The sequence below is a fragment of the Dromiciops gliroides genome, chromosome 2, assembly GCF_019393635.1.
Source record: "Dromiciops gliroides isolate mDroGli1 chromosome 2, mDroGli1.pri, whole genome shotgun sequence".
Classification (NCBI taxonomy): Eukaryota; Metazoa; Chordata; class Mammalia; order Microbiotheria; family Microbiotheriidae; genus Dromiciops; species Dromiciops gliroides.
Genome location: NC_057862.1, coordinates 374964045 through 374989916, shown reverse-complemented (window position 1 = coordinate 374989916; position 25872 = coordinate 374964045). Strand labels below are relative to the sequence as shown.

The following is a 25872-nucleotide window of genomic DNA, read 5'->3' as shown; positions in this document are numbered from 1 at the left end:
TAGGGAATCACTGGAGTTTATTGAGCAGAAGAGTGACATGGTCAGACTTGTGCTTTAGGAAGATGGCTTGGGCAGCTTAAGTGGGCAGTGGATTGCAGTGAGGAGAGACTTGAGACAAGGAGGCCAATTTGGAGGCTATAATTGAGGTGAGAGGAGATGAGGGCCTAAACAATGAAGGTGATTATGAGTGGAAATAGATAGGCAGATGGGAAAAATATGGTAATAATAATAGCTTGTGAGGCAGCTAGGTGGCGCAGTGGATAAAGCACTGGTCCTGGATTCAAGAGGACCTGAGTTCAAATCCAGCCTCAGACTCTTGATGCTTACTGGCTGTGTGACCCTGGGCAAGTCACTCAACCCTCATTGCCCTGCAAAAAAAAAAAAACATTTAAAAAAAATAATAGCTAGCATTTACATATTACTTTGAAGTTTGCAAAGTGCTTTACATGTATTATTTAGTTGTTATAACTACCCCGTTTTACAAGATGAGGAAACAGGCTCAGAAAGCTTAAATGACTTGCCCAGGATTATATAGTGCCTGGATTCAAATTAAAGTATTGCTGACTCCAAGTCCAAAAGTATGGTAAAGATAGAAACAACAAGATTTATCAACTGAATGGAGATCTGGGGTGAGTGTAAGTTGAGGGTGATACTGAGGTCGTAAACCTGGGTAAATGGAACAATAGTGATGCCCTCAACAGAAGTGGGGAAGTTTGGAAGGGAATGGAGGTGGTGGAGTACAGAGATAGAGTTCAATTTTGAACATGTGCCTACAAGACAACCAGTTTGAAATGTCTAGTGGATAGTTGGTGATGCAAGACCATGGGGATGCTCAGGAGAAGGACTAGATATATAGATCTGGGAATCATCTATGTAGAGATAATAAGGTAACCCTATAAGGATCTTAGGAGAATGCTGAGGAAGAATGTGTTGAGAAACAAGAAGACCCAGAATAAAGCCTTTATGAACATCCACAGATAGGTAGTATAATATCGTTGGTGACCCAGCAAAGGAGACTGAGGAGGAGGAGTGAGAGATAGAAGGAAAACAACCTAGGGAGGAGAGAGTATCCGGCAGGGGAGATCAAAAAAGATGAGGGGAAAAAAACTCATCAGATTTGACAATTTTGAGATGGTTGATGGCTTTGAAGAGGGCAGTTTTGTTGGAGAAACAAGATTGCAAATGGTTGTATACTGAAATTCTTGAGGAAAGGAGGGAATGACTTGGGAGCAGAGTATCTGGATGAGCTCTGCTTTTCCTTCATTAGGTAATTCTTGGTGAGCCATCATTTCTCTAGCCCTCCATTTCCTCATCTCTAACTTGAAAGGTATAGGCTCAAGCATTTCAAAAGACCCCTTCCACTCTCAAGTTCTTTCAGTATGTGAAGGCTAGTTGGAAGTTCCTGGTGAGGTAGAAAGATAAGGGTCTGAATGAAACCAGTGTCAGGCATTTAAGGGCAAGGTGGCTATGAAAACACTGGGAGTAAATGATAGTTTTAATATGGGAGTTAGTGATTTGGATAAAGTAATTGGCTTACTGCTGAATTACTCTAAATGTGCTGATGTCATCTTATAATTTCAGGTGCATATAGTATTGAAGCTCTGGAAGAGTGGATTCAGCCTGGACAGTGGTGAGCTGAGAAGCTACCAAGACCCATCTAATGCCCAGTTTCTGGAGTCTATCCGCAGAGGGTAGGCGGCAGCAGCAGCCTTTGTGCCCAAGGGTGGTGGTGGTGATGATGGAAATTCAGCTCTTCCCTTATACATTCTTCTGCAAGGCAGTTCCCATGGCCTTGTGTTTGTATAATCATTGGGGTTTTTCTCAGGCATCTTACATAAAGATATATGAGGTTAGCTACTTTGACTTCTTCATAAATCTACCCCTTGGACCCTTCTTTTCTTCTGCCTAATTTATCTATATCTTTCCAAGAGCAAATCAACCATGGTCTAACATGATGCTTTACGTGTTACATTGGTTTATGGGTGACAAATCCCTTTGGAAGTTTGAACGAATTCTGACTGAACCAAATGCAAAAAAGGAATGCTTTTTTGGTTTAAAAAAAAAAATCTTACCTACCCACTTTGCCTCTAGGACACCAAGCCACAGTCTTGTTCTATAAAAAGAGCAGAAGGAAGTTTGGGTGGGGGGTGGGGGGGGGCAGTATGTTAGAGGTTACCTTTTTTTTTTCCCCTTTTGCAGGGTAGTGGGGGTTAAGTGACTTGCCCAGGGTCACACAGCTAATACGTGTCAAATTTCTGAGGTCACATTTGAACTCAGGTCCTCCTGAATCCAGGGCCAGTGCTTTATCTACTGCGCCACCTAGCTGCCCCCTAGAGGTTACTTTTTTCTTTTAAGTTGTGCAGCTAGGCAAGTACCATCTTTGCAGAACTGTTTGTGACCTTGGGTAAATAATTTACCATAGTTTCTTCCTGTATAAATTAGAAGGTTGAACTAGATAATAGCTAAGATCTTTTCCAGTTATAACATTAAGTAGAGGTCTAGTACAGTGTTCCAGGCATGGGGGATAGCCACAAAAAATGCCCAAAGCTGAGACATGGATTGTCTTACTCATGGAATAGCCAGGAGGCCAGTGTCACTGAATGGGAAAGTACAGGTGGGGAGTAAGGTGTAAGAAGACTGGAGAGGTAGGAGCGGGGTAGATTATGGATGCCAAACAGAACATTTTTTATTTGATTCTGAAGTTGATAGGGAACCACTGGAGTTTATTGAGTAGGGGATGGGATAGGTTGACAATGCTCAGACCTAAGTTTTAGGGAAATCATGTATTGTTGTTTGTCCTTCATTCTCAGAGGACTGTGATATCAATGATGTCGTGACTTACAGTGAATTGGATTTAAGTGAGGCAGAGCTGTGCAAAGTCACCAGCCTCACTCTCCTGCAGAGCCATATGGGTCCAATGGCAAGATAGACATCAGGACAACTGGAGATGGCCCTGGATGTTTGAGGCAGTTGGGGATAAGTGCTCTATCCACTGTGCCACTTAGCTGCCCCTAAAGGGGAAAGACTCAAGGCAGGCCAACCCACCAACAAACTGTTGCAATAATCCAAGCTTGAGGTGATGAGGGCCTGATTTTGGGTGGTGATAGTGTCAGAGGGGGAAAAGGAGCTATTCAGGAGTTGTTGCAAAGGTGAAATCAACAGGCCTTGGCAATAGCTTGGTCACTGGAGGGTAAGAGAAAATGAGGAATCCAGGATGACACCTAGATTGCAAACCTGTGAGACTAGGAGGATGGTGGTGTCCTCCACTATAATAGAGAAGGTAGGAGGGAGAGAGGGTTTGGAGAAAAGATAGTGAGTTCTGTCATAGACATGTTTCATTTAAGATGTCTACTGGGGGGCAGCTAGGTGGCGCAGTGGATAGAGCACTGGCCCTGGAGTCAGGAGGACCTGAGTTCAAAGCCAGCCTCAGACACTTAACACTTACTATTACTAGCTGTGTGACCTTGGGCAAGTCACTTAACCCCAATTGCCTCACCAAAAAAAAAATATATATATATATATGTCTACTGGGCATCTCGTTCCAAATGTCTGAAAGGTAGTTGGAGATGCAAGATTAGAGGTAAAAAGAGATTTTGGGGTAGGATAGGTAAATTTGAGACTTGTCAGCATAAAGATAATAATTACAACTTTGGGAGCTAGTGAGATCAGACGGTGAGTACAGAGGCACAAAAGAAGAGCACCCAGGATAAGAACCCTGAGGGACACCTTTGGCCATGATCTGAATGAGATTCCAGCAACAGAGACAGAAGGGATGGTCAGAAAGGGAGGAAGAGAACCAGGAGAGAGAGGTGGCACAAAAACCTAGAGAGAAGAGAGTGTCAAGGAGGAGAGGGTGATCAACAATGTTGAAGACTGCATAGAGGTCAAGGAAAATGACAATTGAAGGGAAAGGCCATTAGATTTGGTAATTAAGAGATCAGTGGTAACTTTGGAGAGAGCTGTTTTGGTGGAATGATAGAGGGCAGATTGTAAGGGGTTAAGAAGAAAGTGGAGGCACTATTATAGTTGGCCTTTTCAAGGAGTTTTGCTATAAAGAGCAGAAGAGATATAGGATGAAAGTTAGCAGATGTAGAAGGATCAAGTGAGTTTTTTTCAGGATGGAGGAAACTTGGGTGCGTTTATACCCTGTAGGAAATAAGCCAGTAAAGAGATAGAGATGGAAAATAAGGGAAAGAGTGGAGATAACCTGATGGGGAAAGGGGGGGGTTCTGTTGAAAGAGACAGGCTAGAATAGAATCACTTGAGCAGAGCAGGGGTTGGCTTTAGTAAGGAGTAAGACCATTCTGTCATGTGAGACGGGCAGGAGGGAGATAGTGGCAGAAGGTTCTGAATGATAGGCTATGAAGAGGGTGCTCACTGCAAATGGCCTCAATTTTTTCTACATAAGGTCAGGTTTGAGGCAAGGAAAATGGAGGGAGAAGGAGAGGGTGTCATGAGAGGTCTGGGGAGGGACAAAAACTTTGGAGGATCTGCTGTGGAGAGTGGTATAGTTCATAAGGCAGGTAGAGAAGAATTATCTTGCAGAAGTAAGGGCTCAATTGAGATCATGTAGCACATTTGTAGTGGACCCAGTGAGAATGGTTGTGTGATTTTTCTCCATCTTCATTCAGCATGTGTGTAGGAGTGAAAATGGTGAATGGTAGGAGCAATCCAAAGCTGAGCCTTGGCTGAGTGTAAATGGATGATAAGGGGGGTAAGGATTCAAGAGAGCCAGACAGTATAGAGTTGAATTGCTTCACCAAGCAATCAATATAGGAAAAAGAAAGAGTGACTAGTGCAGGAGAGATGGCCTAGGAAAGAATTAAGGATTCAAGAGTTAGGAGGTCACAGTGCAGGCAAGGAGCAGGCTTTTGTAAGACAAATCATGGGGAGTGGTGAAAAGCCAACAGGTTATGGTCAGGTAAGAGGATTTCATCATTCTTAAAGATGGAGGTGGTATATTTGTATGGGATTACAAAATCAAGGTCATGACCATCTTTGTGGTTGAGGTGGGGTGGAGAAGTAGCTCATGGGAAGTAAATAGGGTCCACAGCAGTGAATAATAATGAATAAGCAGAACAACTATTCCTCCTGGACTTTACATAATACCCCACTAGTGCATTTTTGTGTAGTATTGTATATTATAAGTATCCACATTTTTGTCTTATGCCCCTACTAGATAAGACCAGAATTGTCTTATCTAAATTTTGTATCCCCTAGCACAAACCCACTATGTTTTGCACATAGTGGGTACAGATTAATGTTTGTCGACTGATGGAATGAAGGAAACAGAGCTGTTATCCTGTAGATTAATCTACCCCCTATAAATACTTTTCACTATTAACTATCTATTCTCCCCCTTATGTCTACAGTGTTACTACTATAACAATTGCTAGCTACTCATTTTAAATCTCACTGCTGCCTTTCTTCTCCAGTGAAGTACCTACAGAGCTACGAAGGTTATCACGTGGGGGACAGGTCAACTTGGACATGGAGGACCATCGAGATGAAGACTTTGTAAAGCCCAAGGGAACTTTCAAAGCATTCACTGGCGAGGGTCAGAAACTGGGCAGGTAAGAACAATCTCAGCAGACATAGGGACTAAAACCCAGTTTTCCATCAGTGCCACCTAGGATCTCCTTATTCAGGCAACCCAAGTTTGGGTCTTCAGTGAGCAGGCTCACTGGTCAAGGCTCACCACAGAGTGTATTTTGATTGAATTGTAAAATCCTGAAATTGGACAGCACTTTAAAATTTATATCATCCCGGGGCAGCTAGGTGGCACAGTGGATAAAGCACTGGCCCTGGATTCAGGAAGACCTGAGTTCAAATCCGGCCTCAGACCCTTGACACTTACTAGCTGTGTGACCCTGGGCAAGTCACTTAACCCTCATTGTCCTGCCAAAACAAAACAAATCAAAAAATTTATATTATCCAACTCCTTTCCTTCTCATTTTACAGGTAAGGAAACTGAAGTTCAAGAGGTTAAGTGATTTGCTCATGATCACAAGCCTAATAAGTGACAGAGCCAGAACTGAAACCTAGATTCCCTGATGGAATATAAATAAGCTCTGTGAGGGCAAAAGCTGTTTAGTTTTTAGTTTTGTAACCCCAGCCTCTAATACAGAGCCTGGTACTTAGGAAGTGCTTGATAAATACTTCCTCTTGATTGATTCTAGTCCTATAGCTTCCAATGTGTCATCCCAGTGCTATAGTATTTCTCCATAATTCAAACAAAAGGATTCTTCCTCAGGAGAATATAACCAATTGGCATCTCCTTCACCACTCTCCACAGCCTTCTGAGGTACAAAGCTTGTCAGCAGCAGTAACCATTGGTGACTTTCTTTCTGAAAACCTCTGCCCTACTGCCTCTTCCCATTAACCATCATCACCCTTTTGAGGAATAGTAGATCCACATAAGAAAAGGCTTGGGGACCAGAGTATGTACTGACTTTGCTACTTATTAGCCTTGTAGCCCTGGGAAAGTCATTCAGTCTCTCTGGGCCTCAGTTGACTTCTCTTTAAAATAGTAATGCACATTTATAAAGTACTTTTAAAGTTTGGAGCAGGGAGGTAGGGAAGGGGAAGAGATGATTTCTCAGTTTACTGCCAGTGTCCAGAATAATTTCTGATACAAAAATGAGGCCTGTGAGTGGGTATGGGAAGTCAAATGTCTTTGGATATAATGGATCTTTTTAAAAAAAAAAAAAAACACCAAAAACTTCTACATGTCATAGAAGGTTCTTTGCAACTATTAGTTTAGGACCTTAGAAAGCATAGTGGAAAGTAATATGTACTTTAAGGGAAAAGAAGTCATTCAGGTCATTTGTACTCCAGATTTATTTTTCTCTAACCTGATCAAAAGATATTTGCAAAGAGAGACAAAATAAACAAACAATCAAACAAATAAACAAATGAATAAATAGAATTTTTTTTTTAAAAGAGAGAGACAAAAAAGGCACTGAGCCATGAAAATTGTTCTTTCTTTTTTCCTGTAAGTTTCCTCCCTTTGAGTCTAGCCCAGCTTTCACTTAGGTGAAATGCTGTCAGTACTTAGACAAACCACTCTTTTAGAGGAACAGCTCACTTTAGACAGTACCAAGGCTGCTCTTTAGTAAATGTACATGGCTGTTGGTAGTTTAACATGATAACTGTTTTGCAAAGTAAAGAAAATTTGAAAGTTGTGCACTGCTGGAAGCAATGCAATATAACTGATACTTGAAACCCCAAATATATTCTTTCCTTTCTAGCCTGTGATAATAAGATTGATAGAATTATGATAGTGATAAGCTTCTAAGTGCCTCTGTCCAGACAGAGGCACTTAGAATTGTGTATTTGCAGGAGTAAAATCGAATCCTAGGAAACAATCCCTTGATGAATAGTATACATCACTGTTAGATGGTTGCTTTTCTTCCTTAACAACACAAGGATATAGGCAAGCTTAGGAAGAGATTATTGTGGTGTTTAAAGGAGTGTATTGTCGGTGCTCAGAGGAAGCTGCTTGGAAGCAACAGTCACTCAGTAATTACTGAATGAGGGAATAGTAAAATCCACAGGTGACGCTAGCCCTCATTGATATCTCTCTTTTCCTAATTTAGAGAATCTGAGACTGCCTAAAATAGAGGCACCTTAAAATAGAGGCTTAGATTAAAGGAGACCTTAGAAAATAAGAACCTATGGGCTGATGGCTTGAAGGTAGAAGAGAGCATAGAGACCATATAGTACAACCAAATCCTAAATTGGTTGAAGAAACTGGGGCCCATAGAGACTTCTGTGACTCACCACAAGTAATAAGTTACAGAGCTAAGATTCAGATGTAGGTGTGTACAGAATATGAGAGCTGGAAAGAACCTTAGGACATCAGTGCTAGAAAAAAAGTTAAGGGTCATCTAAGTTTACCCTCCCAATATTACAAAAGAAGCAGCAGGCTCAGAGAGGCGAATGGACTTTCCCAAGGTCATCCCTACTTTGTGATGGTCTTTCAACTATGCAGTTTAGAATTTAATCATGAACATAGTGTGTTCTAATTGCCTTGTCTTCCCAAGAAGGTCCTTAAGGATAGTGACTATGCCTTATGCTCATTTTGTATTGCTTCAAAGCATAGCACATAGTAGGTGTTCAGTAAATATTTGCTGAATTGATAAAAGGCATCCAGTAGATGGTAGTTGATTGCCCAGTTTCACAGGACTGCCTATCATGTAGTCCACTAAGCAGCACACAAAGGCAAAAAGTACTGTTCAAAGCTGGTATGCCTAAGTAAATCACATTGACAGTCATAAATTATATAGAAAAATACATGAAGCTGTTTTTTGGGGGGGTTTATGATTTTATTCTTTCAAAGACTGACAAAGGTCAGAATCCAGACATCTTTACCATTTAGGTACCTTTCACCCTTAAGAATTTCAGTTCACTGAAACTAGCATTTCAGAAAGTCTATTATAATAGCATTCTTCCATTAGAAGTAATTTTTTGCTAAGCAGTAAAGTAGGATCATAAAATCATGAATTTAGAGCTGGACCTTAGCTGTCATTGACATCAAGTTTCTCATTTTACAAATGAGGAAATTGCATTCTACAAAGATTTAACTTGCCCACAGTCACACAGTTATTGAGTAACAGCTGGTATGCCAAAAAAGGTCCTCTCAGTTTAAATCCAGTGTTTCTTCCACTGTACCATACTGCCTTTATATTAACTAGTATGTAATGGAAAGTCATCAAGCATTTATTAAACACCTACTCTGGGGGGCAGGTAGTTGGCACAGTGGATAGAGCACTGGCCCTGGATTCAGGAGGACCTGAGTTTAAATCCGGCCTCAGACACTTAACAGTTACTAGCTGTGTGACCCTAGGCAAGTCACTTAACCCCAATTGCCTCACCAAAAGCAAACAAAAAAACCTACTATGTGCCGAGCACTAGAGATAAAAAGAATGATAAACAGTCCCTGCAATTCAGGGGCTTACAGTCTACTGGAGGAGACAACATCAAAAAATTATGGATAAACAATTATATACAAACAAGATATATACAGGATAGAGTGGAAATAATCACAGTGGAGGCAGTAGTGGAGAGAGAGAGAGAAGTAAGATTTTTAGCTGAGACTTGAAGGCATCCAGGAGGCAGAGATGAAGAGGGAGAGCATTCCAGGCATAGGGGACAGCCATTGAAAACATCTGGAGTTGGGAGATGACAGCAGCCAAAAAGCTAGGGTTGCTGGATTGGAGAGTTGGAGGAGAGGAGTAAAGTGGAAGAAGAATGGAAACATAAGAAGGCTCCAGGTTGTGAAGGACTTTAAAAGCTACACAGAATTTTATATTTAATCCTGGAGGTGACAGAGAGCCCCTGGAGATTACTGAATAAGCGAGGTGGCATGCTCAGAATTAAAGTTTAGAAGTAATAGGTTTGCATCTCTTCATCCCTGAGGTGACTCAAGGTCCATATATCATAGTAAGAAGGAAAGAACTTCAAAGCATCAAACTGAATCAGGAGGCTCAGTTTCTGGCTCTCAAACCACACCACTGATTCATTTTATCATCTTAGGCCTTCTCTGGGCCTCATTTTCCTCTTCTACAAATGAAAGGGTATGATAAAGAACTTCTAAGGCTTTAGTCTGTGACACTGTTTCTACCTCCATCTACCTTTGCTCTTTTAAGGTCTTTGTCTTCTGGTTAATTGGAATTCATATTTTAGGTACTGTAGGTGTGGTCCAGTTTATGAAAAGGCCTGCAGCTGTTAGTGTTTCATCACCTTTTCTCAGGAGAAAACGGGAGCTGGAGAGAGCTTTTAGTAGGCAGTCTCTACCCCCTCCCACTCTGCTTTGTTCAGTCCTTAGCATATTGCTGAGTGGTTAAAGTCAAACAGTACATCTTATGGCCATTTGCAGGAGCAAGTGTCATAAATTAAGCCAATTTGGAAATAATGACTCTTTACAGGCACAGGCTACCCAAAAATGGAAGAGGAAGACCTTGTAATCTAGTTTGGGGGCAAGACATACACAGAACATAGGGAGCAAAATAATATAATAAAATGCTACATACTACAACACAAAAGGAGTTAGAAAAAGAGTACATATATCATTGTGAGCTCAGGTTATTAGGAAGAATGTTCATAGACTCAGAATCTTAAAGCTGAAAGGTCCATTAGAATTCATCTGGTCCAAAGCCCTGCCTTCTGCAGTCCTCTTTACAGCATCTTTAACAAGTATCCGTCTAGCTCTTTTTTAAAACCTCTAAAATGACAGACTGTTTGGTATCCCTGACTACTAGGAAATTTTTCTTACAGAATCAGAGAGACCTGGCCTTGGAGTCAGAGGCCTGGGTTCACATCCTTCCTCTTAAAAACAAAAACTAGGTGTGTGACCCTGGACATGTCACTTAACCTCTCAAGTGCCTTAGGCATGTCTGTAGACTGTCACAGAGAAGGTTTTAGCCTTCATCAGTAGAGGGTATGAAGAAGCTTCCTATGCTAATGAAGTCACAGATCCAGTTGCTGACCCTTTGCCTAATGAGACAAAATCTGCCTGCCTATAATTTCCATCCATTTTCCCTGTGGAACATACAGAAAAGATATAATCCTTAGAGAGGCAGTGTGTTATGATGGAAAAGAGTGCTAGACCTGTAGTTATAATGTCCACATTTGACATTGTTTGCCCAAATGCCTGAGGCTCTCACTCTCTCCTTACTTCAAATGCTCTATATTCCAACCAAATTGATTCTGTTCCTAGAATTCAGAACTCCCATTTCCTACCTTTGCCTTTTTCTTTTCTTTTTTTATTCATAAAAGTATTTTATTATTTTCCAGTTACATGTAGAGATAGTTTCAACATTTGTTTTCATAAGATTTTTTTCCCCCTCCCCAAGACAGCAAGTAATCTGATATAGGTTATATATGTACAATCACATTAAACATAGTTCTGCATTAGTCATGCTGTGAAAGAAGAATCAGAGTAAAAAGGAAAAACCTCAAAAACAGTAGAAATAGGATGGTTCAATCTGTATCCAGATTCCATAGTTTGTTTTTTGTTTTTTTTTTCCCCCTGCATTTGGAGAGCATTTTCTTTCATGAGTCCTTTGGAACTATCTTGGACCGTTGTCTTGCTGAAAAGAGTCAAGTCTATCACAGTTGATCCAACACACAATGTTGTTGATACTGTGTACAATGTTCTGGTTCTGCTCATCTCACTCAGCATCAGTTCATGCAAGTCCTTCCAGGTTTCTCTGAAATCCACCTGCACATTGTTTCGTACAGCACAATAGTATTCCATTACATTCATATACCACAACTTGTTCAGTCATTCCTCAGTTTCCAATTCCTTGCCACCACAAAAAGAGCAGCTATAAATATTTTTGTACATTTGGGTCCTTTTTTCCTTTTTTATGATCTGCCTTTGCCTTTTTGCAAATTATTCTCCATTCCCAGAATACACTACCTCATCTCTACCTTTTAGAATCCCTAGCTTCCTATGTATGAATTCAATTGCATCCTAGTTTTGTGACTTTGGGTATACTATTTAGCTTCTTAGTTATCATATCTGTAAATGGGGATAATACACTTCATTTCCCAAAGGGTTGTTGTGAAGAAATTACTTTGTAAACCTTAAAGAACTATAGAATTGTGAATTGTTTATCATTCCCTCTTAACAGCCCTTTGCATATTTAAAGACAGATCATGACCCTTCTTGAGTCTTCTCTTCTCTAGGCTAAACTTAGATTTATATAGAACTGTAAGGTTTAAAAAATCACTTTCCTCTTAATTACCCTGTGCAGTAAGCAGTACAGATGAGGAAATAGACTCAAAGAAGTTAAAAATTTGCCTGTGGTCAAGAACTGATAAATGTCAGAACTAAGACATTCTTAGTATTTTCACTGATTTGATGTGGACAAAGTGCAGCTTGTCAAAGTTCCACCTAAAATTTGATGCCTAGAAATAACGGCTCTTCAGATGAAGTCTAACCAGATTAGAGAACCATAGGACCATCATCACCTGCTTTATTGTACCTACTTTTGTTGTTGTTCAGTCATGACTTTGTGACCCTTTGTGGGGGGGGGGGGGTTGTTTGTTGTTTTCGTCGTCATCATCATTGTCTTTCTTTGAGAAAGATACTGGAGTGGTTTGATATTTCTTTCTCCAGCTCATTTGACAGTTGAAGAAACTAAGGCAAGTAGGGTTAAGTGACTTGCCCAAGGTCACACAGCCAGTGAGTGTTTGAGGCTGGATTTGAACTCAGGAAGATGAGTCTTCCTGATTCCAAGCCCAGTGCTCTATCCACTACACTATCTGGCTTCCCTATTCTACACACTAGATTCTATTAATGTAGCCTAAAATACAATATGTGTTTTGGCTTTCTTGTCATACTTTTGTTCTTATTGAGCCTGCAAATCAATTAAAATCCTTTGTTCTTCACTTTATTGTGGAGGAGGGACTTCAGTAAGTGGGAGAGAGACCCAATCTATGCAGAAGTAAAGATTTTGTTCCCCATTGGGGAGAAGGTGCAAAAAAGTCTGACTGAGCAGAAGGGTGTTGGGGGAGATTGGGGATAAGGTGGGCCCAGAATATTAAGAGTCTTTTCTGGGGAAAGCTAGGTGGCAAAGTGGATAAAGCACTGGCCCTGAATTCAGGAGGACCTGGGTTCAAATCCAGCCTCAGGCACTTGACACTCACTAGCTGTGTGACCCTGGGCAAATTAACCCTCATTGCCCCACCCAAAAGATTTTCAATGCCCCAAAGGTAAGATTCTTGAGCAGGAAAGTGATGTGATAAAAGGAGTCACTGATCATCTCTGGGCTTCAGTTTCCTCATCTGTAAAAATTAGGGTATTGGATTAGACAGCTTTGAGGTTCTTTTATAGCTTTTAATACTTTATTTTCCAAGGTCCTTTCCAGCTCTGATTTTGAGGTTGAGTACACATAGAACAGAAACTGTGTAACCTTTCTTTAGTATAAAGAGTTGTACTTATGCACAAGGAATCACAGTATAATCAGAGCATTCAACTATGAGCTGGCTGTTAAAACTTAGGAGAGAAGTTTATCAGCCTTCTGGATGGCCACGTGTCAGGGATTCTGTAGAGCAGAGAAGAATCTTGTTCCAGTAGGACTTGGGGCTAAAAGACTTCAGAGATCCTTTCCAATTCCAAGATTCTAGGGTTTGGGGTTGCTTGTTGATAACAATTCATTGGCAAAAATGTGGTTCAGTATGAAGGCTTTCAGTTTAGAAGTATGAAATATGGTGGTAAAGTACTTTCTTCACAGTGCTGTGAAGTAAAGAGTGCAAACATGACTATCATTCTACAGGTGCAGAAACTTAGGGTGAAAGAGAAGTACTTGTCGGCAGTCATACAGCTAATAAGCATCTGAGCCAGAACTTGACCCCAGGTGGTTTCCTATCTCTCAGTCCATTCCACTCCACCACACTGGAAACAGATTTGACTGGTGCTGTGACCTGCTTCACTGACCATCCTGGAGACCTACAGTATATGTACCTACAGATACCAGGCATGGGCTTTAGAAAGACCAAATAATTTTTCTCCTCTCTGTTAGGTTTCCTAGTCAAAGGCTTCTCTGTCTTCTGTACTTCTGATGGCTTCACAACAATTATCTTTTGTCCTTTTCCAAAGAAGCCTGATGAAATATGCCTCATTTGGTTACTATACTACTTCATTCCGGCTGTGGATGCTGTTTCCTTAGATACAGCTATAGCTTTCATTCCCCCAGAATTAATGAGAACTTGACCAAATAGACTCAGAAGGCTTGCTTGTCGTCAGAAGGGAGAATTCTGTATGGACTTCTGGTAGAAATAAAATCTCAATATGAAATTTCAGGCTCCAAGTCTGGAATACCCTAAGAAGTTGCCCACACCGACATTTTAGACCCTCCTTTTAAGAAACTTTCTAAGACTTCATAGTTTTTCACCCTGGTCCTAGGTATGCCTTATTAGCTGGGAAGGAATGGTGAGGTAGTGGCAAGAGTGCTAAATTTTGAGTCATTAAAGTAACCTCCTAATTGATGTCCTGCAGCTCTTTCTAGAGCTGGCATCCTAATCACTTTTAGATTATTCTTTTGTTCAAGAACCATCAGGGGTTCCCATTATCAAAGATAACCAGTCCAAACTCAAAGCTTTCTTCAACCCCACTCCAGTAGTCATAGCTGTTGTACAGAATACTGTAATGGAGAATGGGAGATTAGATACAAGAAAATCCATAACCTCTAAGACCTTATGGTGTGACACAGTGGATTGAGTGGCAGACTTGAAGTCAGGAGAATTTAGATTCATATCCTACCTCTGATACTGAATGGGCAAATCACTTATCTTCCCTGAGCTTCAGTTTCTTCATCTGTTAATTGTGATAACAATTAGCTGCTAACCTACCTCACAGGGCTGTGATATTAGTTTATGTTTGCCCTTTGAAAACTTTATAGACAGCTGTAAAGTCCAGCAGTAAATAAGAGCAGATGAGTAAGGCAATAATACAGGTAACTAATAATGAACATTTTAAGTACATTGGAACAAAAATAAACCTTGCCTCTCTAGTTTTATTTCCCGTTGTTCCCCTTTATAAATCCAACGAAATCAAAGTGTTTTGTGAAGTCTTATGATTAAAGTCAATGTAAACCAAAGGAATCAGGAAAGGTTTCAAAGAAGTAGAATTATAGCTGAGGGTTGGAAAGGACCCCAGAGGCTATATAGCTCAGCTGGCTCCTGACTAAGAACCCTCTCTCAAAAATCCCTGACAAATGGTCATTTAGCCTCTGCTTGAAGAATTTCTAGCAAGGGGAAAAATACAGTGGGACCTTTACTTTCCTCATTCTGGGCACTCGACTTGAGTATGCATTAGATTTTTTATTTGTTTTTTGTTCTGGCAGGAGGTATTGACTGGTATTTCTGAGGGGCAGCACAATTAATAGAGCACCTGGCCTGGAGTCAGGAAGACCTGAGTTCAGATCTGGTATCAGACACTTATTAGTTGGGTGACCCTGGGCAAGTCACTTAATCCTGGTTGCCTCAGTTTCCCCATCTGTCAAATGAGCTGGGGAAGGAAATGGCAAACCACTCCAATATCTCTGCCAAGAACAAAGTGTCACAACAGAAATGACTGGACAATATTGCCTGCCCAGTTACATTGTCAATTCATGTTAAACTTGAAATACAAGATAGTTTTCATAGGAACTGCTGACTAGACAAAGATGGCTAGTATGGTGAAGTATCCCCATTTTGTGCTTGTAAAATTGATGCTTTGAACATGTGCTATATAGCTTTAAATTTATCCTTACTAACTATCCCCTTATTGTATTTTACCCTATTGAGATCTTTCTTAGGCACTTTCATACGATGTGTGAGCTGTCTCAGTTTTGTGTCATTTGCTAATTTAATAAGAGTGCCATCTAGGACTCAATTTAGGTTAGTGAGAAACATGTTCACATAAGCATAATACTGATAAGGAACCCCTGTGGAGATGCAACCTGGCAACTGCTCCTACAGCTGCTTACAGTCACATCTATTAAAGAGAAAAGAAGTTCTTACTACCAAAATCCTTAGCACTGTTCGAAATCAGAAACTGATATGATTTTATCAGTAAAAATAACATTAAAGAACCATTACCATCTGCTTTGGTGCTGTACCCTTAGGACCATGGGATCTTTCCATCTGATTTACTGCTGAAATCCTCCATGTCTTTTGTCTCCTCTGTTAGAATTCATCTAGAATTAGAGCTCCTTGAGAGCAGACTTGTCTTTTTTCCTCTGTGTATCTTCAGTGATTTACACAGATTAAGTGTTTAACAAATGCTTTATTCATTCATTCATGTTAAACAGCACAATCCTTAGAGCAACTCCACTGGAAGGCCTGGAATAGTTTTATTGATTATCATTTCCAATACATTATCATCATGTCACACAATCTAAGCAGTGGTCTTGTATCACCTCTGATCTTCCTTTGAAGCATGGGTAATTGCTCTGGTATCATAGGCAGTCATTGCATTGATAGTTCCTAAGCTATTCAAAGTTGTTTATCTTTACAATGTTATTGTTCTTGTTCTCATGGTTCTGCCCACTTCCCTGTGTATCAGTTCATACAAGTTTCCCCAGGTTTCTCTGAAACCATTCTCTTCATTTCTTAAAATACCGAGAGTATCTTCCTCACAAACAGGTCTTTTTATTGTTCTTAGAATCTGTAAGCCTCCAGTCTGAGTTTTAAACATAATCCTTACATCATTCTTAACAGACCATTACTCTAGGAGTAATGATATCTTCAATATCTTTATTTATTTTAGCAGGTATACTCTAGTAGGATAACATAAAAATTTTCAGCTGTCACAAATTTGGAAGTACTCTGTATTCTCCTTGACCAGTTAAATCTGCATATGAAAGGAGAAATGCAAGGCTCTAATTAATAGTATCCTTTCCTTGACATGATCACAAAATGACTCTCACACTCTCTACTACCACTAATTTCTTTTACTGTGAGCAAGCACCAATCATTAATCAGTGTGAGTACAGAGATATAATAATTTGCCTTTTTAAAGCATAGTTTGGTTTGGAGCATTTGCCTAATATTGTATCATTAGCCATTGTAAATCATCCCAGAGTTTAAAAAAAACAGACCACTGCTCTTGTGTGTTCATCCCATTACCTCCTCATTCCCGTTTTCTGTATATGTCTCTTTGAAATATCAGTTGGTCAGTGAGTTCCCTTTGTACCCCTCTGTCTCTTGACCACTCCCATTTTTCTTCCTCATTGGCATAGTTTTTCTTTGTGTCTTAAGAATTTGGTTCTCAAGAGCTTGCTAGCTGACTTGAGCTGACTTGCCCTATAGAGTCTTAGATCATGGGATTCTACCTATGCCATCTCTGAACCTTTTGAAATTCACCACTTCTCCCACACACACCCCTAAAATCTAGAATGCATGTGAAACTATACCCAGCTTCCCTCTGCTTCTCTATCATGAATTCTTAAAATGGAATGGCCACTTTCTCCAAATGTTTGCATCATTTTCACCTCAAGAACCAATTGCACTTTGATGATCAGGGCAACTTTGTTGATTTGTTGACATCCTGAAAAACAAAACTTTCATTAGAGCAAGTTGGGGATTTTATCAGTTGCTCTGCTTTTAGTGCAGAACATTCCACACAGATGTTTGCATAACGGAAGGCTTCCATCACTGTTAACCATCTTGTGCCTTCATGCTGGGTTTGTTATGTGTTTTCCTGAATAAAAATGCTTTGTTTCCTCATTCTGTCCAGTCATTCTTTAGTGGACTCCCACAGCATCGGTTCTTTTTTTCCTTTTAATCCTCAGCCAAATTTTGTCCACCATGCTTCCAAAGCCCTTTATTTTCTGTGTTTCCTTATATTTCTTTTTAATGCTTAATGTTATTCCATTGCTCTTGTGCCCACTTAATTTGTTCCTTTTTTGTTTTTGTTTTTTGCGGGGCAATGGGGGTTAAGTGACTTGCCCAAGGTCACACACCTAGTAAGTGTCAAGTGTCGGAGGCCGGATTTGAACTCAGGAATTCCTGAATCCAGGGCCAGTGCTTTATCCACTGTGCCACCTAGCCGCCCCCTAATTTGTTCCTTTTTAATAAAATATAACCTTCCATTGCTGTTGTCATGAGTCATATCCTATTAAGTTTCAGTGATGATACCTATAAGATTGAGTAGGGGTGGGGAGTGACATAGCCAGACCTGTAATTTTTTTTTTTTTATTTTGGGTTTTTGTTTTGTTTTGTTTTTTTTGGTGGTGCAATGAGGGTTAAGTGACTTGCCCAGGGTCACACAGCTAGTAAGTGTCAAGTGTCTGAGGCTGGATTTGAACTCAAGTCCTCCTGAATCCAAGGCCAGTGCTTTATCCACTGTGCCACCTAGCTGTCCCTCAGGTATTTTTTTTTTACTAGCCCTCATAAAATCTATTCTATCCCTGACCAAGAGTTCATTATTCTTAATTTTAAGCTGTATCCAAGAAATTCCAAACCCATTCTCATATATCATCTTCTTAGCTTTTCATTTTCCAGGTCTTCCTTTCTCTTCTGAAATCTCTTTCTTCTCTTATTTGCAATGATGAAAATATATATGACTTCAGTAGGTCTCTTGCCCAGGACTTCCAATTCAAAATGCCTAAAAGGCAATTAGAGGTGCAAGATTTTAATTCAAGTGAGAGGTAAAGTTGGCTAAATAGTTATAGGAATCATCTGCTTTGAGATGATCATTGAACCCATTCGGTCTGATAAGATCACCAAAGGATAGAGCATATAAAGAAAAGAGAGTACATAAAACCTTTCTTTTATAGCAGGTCAGCTATCAGTAGAGAGGCACCAAGTCAAACAATACTAATCTCTTCTTCCTCTAACCATTATTGTATCCTCTCCTGGTGGTACCACATTTTATATATACTTCATCATTCCTTGGATCTCCCAATACTTGATATGGCCCAGCTCCCCACTTTCAGGAAAGATTCTCATACCTGTTATGTAGCTCCAAGTTTTCAGTGGTCATTCTTCTAACCTTTCATCTTCCTGACACAGCTTATGATTTCATTCTGCCTTTTCAAATCATTTTTCTTAAAACATTTATTCTCAAGGGGCAGCTAGGTGGAGCAGTGGATAAAGCATCGGCCCTGGATTCAGGAGTACCTGAGTTCAAATCCGGCCTCAAGACACTTGACACTTACTAGCTGTGTGACCCTGGGCAAGTCACTTAACCCCCATTGCCCCACAAAATAAAAAACAAAAAAAAACCCAACCATTTATTCTCTAAGTGAAACATTTCTTTAGCCATTTACTTTCTTGTCTACAAGGGAAATCAGCCTGCATTTTGTATGCATATTGCGGTTATTTATCACTGTCAGAAATATACTAGCTTCCCACCTTTTTTCTTTTTTTTTCTTTTTACCTTTTCTCAATAAGATGCTGACATGCTCAACTACCTTTCATGCCAACCTATAATATTAGCAGAGGCTATCCTCAGCTGTCCTAGAAGACTGGACGTTTGAATTGGACTTTAAAGAGTGATTGTATATATGACAGTTGAGAAGGGCATAGGTATTCCAGAAATGGGGAACAACAGCATGAGCAAAAGCAAGGAATCATGGGAATGATTTGGTGAGGAGGCAGAGGAAAAGAGCTCATTATTGTTGGCGTGTGGAGTTCGTGGAGGGATATAATATAAGGTAAAGTTGGAAAGATTTAGAGTGTTGATATACTGTGGAAGGCCTTGAATTCCAGACAAAAGTTTTTAAGCAAATAAGTGATATGTCCAATTCTAAGGGTGAGAGTGATTATCCTAATAATGGCATGATAGATAAATTATAGCTAGGACTTGGAGGGAGTAGAGTTTATGTGGGAAGATCTCTAAGGAGGCTCTTATAATAGTCTAAGCAAATGGTAATGAAGGCTTTCATTAGGTTGATGGCAGTGGGAATAGAGAAGAGGGAAGAAATGCTAGAGATGTTACAGAATTGAAATTAGTAGAACTTGGAAACCATATATGAGAAGTGAGGAAGAAGGAAAAGTCTAAGACTAGACTCTAAGTTCTTTGGAGGCTGTAGTTCTCTTTACTTATCTTTTAGTAACTTGGATACACTAGCCATTCAAGAAATATTTGCGATTTGGTTCAGAACCTTAGTGTCTTAGTATCCTGTACTCCAAGTGTCAGCCCAACACCTGAGAAGCTGAGTGGTATAGATTTGGGTGGGCAGACTCAGGTTTGAGTCTCCATTCTGCCCCTTACTAGCTAACCTGGAGGAAGTCATTTAACCTCTTGTTCTCAGTTTCCTTGTCTCTAAAACGGGGATAATAAGGGATTTTCTGCATAGTGTAGTGTTGTTTTGAGGATCAAATGATATGTGTATATAAAGTATTTTGTAACCAAAAAGTTCCATTTTGTTATTAGTATGATATTTTGTGATTTCATTGATTTGGACATTTTATGCAAGCAGTGCTGATCACAGTCCATCCATACTTGCCCATCCTGTATCTTTTTTTTTTTTTTTTTGGTGGGACAATGAGGGTTAAGTGACTTGCCCAAGGTCACACAGCTAGTAAGTGTCAAGTGTCTGAGGCCGGATTTGAACTCGGGTACTCCTGAATCCAGGGCCAGTGCTTTATCTACTGTGCCACCTAGCTGCCCCCTTGCCCATCCTATATGACTCTTGACTGTGCCTTAAGTGTGTCACAGCGATTCCATCAAATACATTACCCTGAGGATATTTTTTGTAGTCCATTTCTTCAAAGTTCCTAATTAGTTGAAGCCTGTTCTTACCTACCATCACCTCTTTGTGGCCTCATGTGGGATAGTAATTTTTAATTCCTCAGAGATTATAGTGTTCCATTATGCATCTTTTATTTGTAATTGTGGTCATTAGGTCATAACAATTATTGAAGGTAAGCACAGAAGCTTAGTTACCAAGCAAATTAGCATGAGCTCAAGATCCAAAAGAAATAAGATTAGAAATTTTAAAAGAAATTAAACGACAAACAAGAATTCTGCTAACTTGGCCTGCAGCGTAGGGGTAATTAGTTACTTAGACCATTTAATGGATACCCCCATTATCTGGGTCATTGTGAAAACTACAGGAAAGGAAACCTCTCTGTAGAGCTGGTACACAGCTTTGATAAGAATTAAAAGTATGCTATTATTCCAGAATCTAAATGTTTCTGTTTATTGTCCTGATGCCTTTCTCCTTCCTCAGCACTACCCCCCAGCTATTGAACACAAGCTCTCCAGCCCAGCAGGCAGAAAATGAAGCCAAAGCCAGTTCCTCCATTGCAATTGATGAGTCTGAGCCCACGACCAACATCCAAATCCGGCTCGCTGATGGTGGGAGATTGGTACAGAAGTTTAACCACCGTCACAGGTAAAATAGTGGTCTTCCTTACCCAGAAATTGTCTTTGAGAGTAGAAACCATTTTTTTTCTTTTTCTTTTAATTTTATTTTCAGTTCCAAATTTTCTCCCTCCCACGCCAATTGAGAAGATTAGAAAATACCCATTATACATATGAAATCATACAAAATTTATTTCCACATTAGCCTTGTTGAAGGAGGGGAAAAAAGCAAGAAAAATAAGTAAAGAAAAAAAATATGCTTCACTGCACTCAGTTCATCAGTTCTCTTTCTGGAGGTGGATAGCATTTTTAATCATGAGGCCTTTGGAATTGTCATAGATCATTTTATTGATCAGAGGAGCTAAGTCTCACAGTTCATCATCATTACAATATTTCTTTTACTGTGTACAATATTCTCCTGGCTCTACTCACTTCGTTCTGCATTAGCCCATATAAGTTTCCCCAGGTTTTTCTGAAACCATGGCCTTCACCATTTCTCATAGTATAATAGTATTCATTACAAACATATGCTGTCATTTATTCAGCCATTCCCCAATTCATAGGCATCCCCTTGGTTTCTAATTCTTTGCCACCACAAAAAGAACTGCTATAAATATTTTTGTACCACTTCTGTAGACTTAGATTGATATCCCAGTTCATTGACGGAGTTAGTATAGAAAGGGATGCCAGTCAGTCTGGTCAGTCCAGCCTCAAGACAAGGGGATGTGTTGAATGACCTCGTTTGGCCTCTAATTATTTCAGATTCAGGAAACATTTCAACCCTAGGGAAAGGTACCTAGGAATGTTGCCCTTCTGTCTCTTCAATCTGTGCTATATGTACAGACATGTAAAAATTGATTCTATGGACAAAATATGTGTTTGCTGGAAGATTTTTATTTTCTTGAGCTTTAAAAACCCAAACCCATCAAACATATAACTACTCTACTAGTAACAATAGAATATCTTTATATCTAAGTCAAGTCAGCAAGCATTTGTTAAGTACCTGCTCTGCTAAGGACTAGAGATTCAAGGAAAGGCAAAAGCAGTCCTTGTTGTCAAGAAGCTCACAATTTAAGGGGAGAGGACAACATGCAGGAAGCTACATGCAAAAAAAAAAAATTACATACAAACTGTTTGAGGTCATCTCAGAGGGAAAGCTTTTTTGATATCTTAGCTAAAATCCCACTATACCCTTTTCACGTGTGAAAATAGTAAAATGCTAGAGCTAGGACACCTGGATTCTAGTCCTAGTTCTGTCACTTTGTTAGCATATTATATTCGGTAAGTCATTTTCCCCCTCTTTGAGCCTCAGTGTCCTCTTCTCTAAAAATATATTTTAAAACCTTCTCTGCTGCTTTCACAGAATTGTTTCAAGACTTAAATGTGACTATCTATGGAAAGCACTTTGTAACTAAAAACCATTATAAAAATACCAGGTTGTTATTATTACTCTCATTATTTACCTTTTCCTGAGGTTCCATTTACGTTTCTTTACCATCACAATATCTATAGAACTCTTGTCTCAGCTTATCCAGAAATAGTTACTAGTTTTTGTCACACTTTCCACTCTGATCACTTTCATGGCTACTTAGGTCAAATTTTTCTCCCTAAATATAGCATTGATTTCTGGCTCTGAAGACATCCAGGAGAGCCAGGATAATGACTAGGTTCGGCCTTTGGGAATGTTGTTTCTCAACAGGGTGTAAACCTTAACATATCAGCCATTATCAGATCATGTGTTTTCTGTCTGTTATCATTGTACCACAAGGGACATTTGAGATGGGACTATAGAAAGCTTCTAGTCACAGGGTTCGGAGCTGGAAGCAGTGTTAAAGATCAGCAAGACCCTTTTTTTTTCCCCAAAGAGGAAGTGTAAGACTAGAGAGATTTTGTTCCCGCCATTCAGCAGTATTGAATGCAAGCTTTGTCATTTTCCTTAAGGACATTTTGAGTCTTCCTTTGTGGGGCTCTTAGACCTCCCTCTAGTGCCACAAGACCTTACCACTAATTAGACTCAACCTGAAGTTGCTTAGCTAATCCCTCCCGATACCTTCTTGCTAATAGCTTATCTTAACTTTAAATATCTGAAGCGTATTGGAAAGAATATTGGTTTTGAAGTCATATCCATGTGACTTGACTTAGGTCACTTCACTTCTCTGAGATGATACTTGTATCACCTTCTTCACTGAATTGTGAAGGAAATGGCCTGATACCCCCATGTACCATGTTGTTACTAAGAACAATGTTCTTCTGTAAAGTCAAAATATTTAATATCATGTAGATTTCAGCTGTCTTAAATGGGAATCTGAAACATTCCTACTGGAGGAGAGGAAAAGAGAGGGGAAAGATCCAGCTAAATCTGAAGATTTATGACCACCAAGGTCTCCTTTGAGTACTTTTGTCAGGCAGGTAGCATGAGGCATTATAGAGCACCAGCCTGGGTCAGAGTTTCAGTTCAGCCACTAACTCTTATGTGACATTGAGCATGCTGCTTTTTCCTGCTTAGCCTATGTTCCCTCCTTCCTAGATCTAGAACTATGATCCCATGGCTAGAAAATCTCAAGGACCCTTCTGGCTCTGATATTCTGTGGTTTGTTTAATTCCTAAGTTATTGTCCGTGGTAGAATTCATAGGTGATGGTCACATATGCCATTCCCATTTCAAGCAGTAACGTTGGTGGGAGGACCCTGGGAAATGGGGTCACAGGGTCTCTCCAGTATTTTACTTCCTGCCTAGCAGTATCAGAAAGTGTCTCAGGGTGACTGACATTCTTGTTTTCCTTTCTCACACCAGGATCAGCGATATCCGGCTTTTCATTGTCGACGCCCGGCCAGCAATGGCAGCCATGAGCTTTGTCCTTATGACCACCTTTCCGAACAAAGAGCTGGCTGATGAGAGCCAGACCTTGAAGGAGGCCAACCTGCTCAACGCTGTCATTGTCCAGCGGTTAATATAACACCTGCCCTCTCCCCCAGTGCCCCTACACACACAATCTCTCTTTTTCCTCTTGTTTCTGTCCACAGCTGTCGGCTGCACACATGCATCACTGCCCTATGTGCGCACCGTGCAGCACAGTGTCATGTCTCCCCTTAGCTCTGGGTTCTTAGATCTTGGTTGGACATTTTGTTTTATCTTTAGTTGCATTTATTGGGTTTTTGTGATGATCAGTGAACTTGAAAAAAAATTTAATAAAAACAAAAAAATTTGAAAGAATATCATCAGCCTGTTGTGGGAAAAGCTTTTCCCACTGAAATAGGTCTCATTTGCTTTAAGATTACATAGTTCGATTTCAGAGGGAGAGTCTCCATTATGCTGCATGGAAATTTTTATCTTTTCTCAAATGTTCTTTTGGGTATTATAGTGAAACTTTCTATCATCAATCAACAAGCATGTATTAAGTGCCTCCTGTGTCCTTGGCCTTGAAAATACAAATACAAAAAAAAATGAAACAATGTCCCCTCGAAAGGAACTTACATTCTGGAAGGGGAGGGAGGGGAACACAAATACATATAGAAATATATGCAGCATAAGTATAAAGTGAATAATTGCAAAGTTATCAAATACAAGGTAGTTTAGGAGGAAGAGAACTAGTAGTTAGGGCAAGGATCAGGAAAGCTTCATGCAAAAGATAATGTTTGAGCTTATGTCTTAAGAGAGGGACTCTGAGGCAGAGGTGAAGAGAGAGCTTTCCAGGCATGTGGGATGACCAGTGCAAAGGCAGTGTTGTGTGTGAATATCTAAGAGAAAGCCAATTTGGCTGGATCACAATGTGCAAGAGAGAGTAATGCTCAGTGAGAATAGAAAGATATGTTGGAACAAGGCAGTGCAGATCTTCAAAGGTTCAACAGTATTTATATTTTATCTTAGAAGCAATAGAAGTTGGTTAAAGGGATTCACACGATCAGATTTGCTCTTAAAAGAAAATCGCTTGGGCAACAGTATGTAGGATGACGTAGAGTGGGTGAGACCTAAGCCATGGAGGCCCGTACAGTAATATAGATGGGAATCAATAAAGGCCTGAACATAGTAGGTCAATTTTTTCTTCCCCCTCAGACCATTCTTTTAGTTCCTAAAGAATCTGATCCTCTGCTGGTTTTCTATGAAAAGCATCAAACCCATTTCTCTTGTACTCAACATGTTCCAAAATTTAACAATGTAAACATAAAGTTAAAAGGTTATGTCAGGGGCAGCTAGGTGGCTCAGTGGATAGAGCACCAGCCCTGGAGTCAGGAGTACCTGAGTTCAAATCCAGCCTCAGACACTTAACACTTACTAGCTGTGTGACCCTGGGCAAGTCACTTAACCCCAATTGCCTCACTAAAAAAAAAAAAGAAAAGAAAGGAGAAAAAAAAAGGTTATGTCAGTCACAAACATCTATGAACGATCCTATGGGATTAGGAGGAAGGACACAATTAGAAAGAACCCTGGATAATAGAGGGATGAGATCTGTGTTTGATTTCTAACTTCCACTTACTGACATTTGGGCCATGAGTAGGTCAGTCCCACTGCAGCTTCCTTACCTTTGTGCCTCAGTTTTCTAAACTGAAAAGTAGGAAGAATAATAAGCTACCTAACATGGCTATTGTGGGCTTAAATCAGACCAAAGGAAAGAGCTAGTAATAAACTGTATACCCTTAGGTATTTGTACAAGGATGGACCAAGTATGGACATCAAGAAAGAAGAGTATGATCCTAACACAAGGAAGCAGATTTGACCTAATAGGCTTAACTAGGACTTGTTTGGATGAGATGCATAATGAATATGGCTCTGGAAAGGTATACCTTATTCAAAATAAAGATGAAAGTAGGGTGAAGCATTATATTTTAAGGTGTGTAAAGAGATCAAAGAACAAGTGTAGAACATTGGAATGAAGGAAGATCAAGGGAGAAAAACAATTTTTTCATTAGCAATATGGACCAACCACCTCTTCAGAAAGAATACGAACCTAGCACAGATTTGCTGTATTGATGGAGGTCTTTGGTTACCAGGACAGCTGCTGGCATTCTTGCTCTACCAAATGCTGAATATCAAGAAATGGTTTTGTTTTCAACATTCAAAAGGGGAAA

General features: G+C 39.9%; 1 protein-coding gene across 1 annotated transcript in view; it reads left to right on the top strand.

Moving 5' to 3' along the window:
* The window catches only part of NSFL1C (NSFL1 cofactor), a 39596-nt gene extending 15336 nt beyond the window's left edge, over positions 1-24260 (top strand). The window contains 4 exon segments of the mRNA XM_043982390.1: positions 1582-1691; positions 5436-5573; positions 20673-20837; positions 23600-24260. Coding sequence (XP_043838325.1) covers positions 1582-1691; positions 5436-5573; positions 20673-20837; positions 23600-23762 — 576 coding nt within the window. The 3' untranslated portion in view covers positions 23763-24260.
* The last annotated feature ends 1612 nt before the right edge of the window (positions 24261-25872 follow it).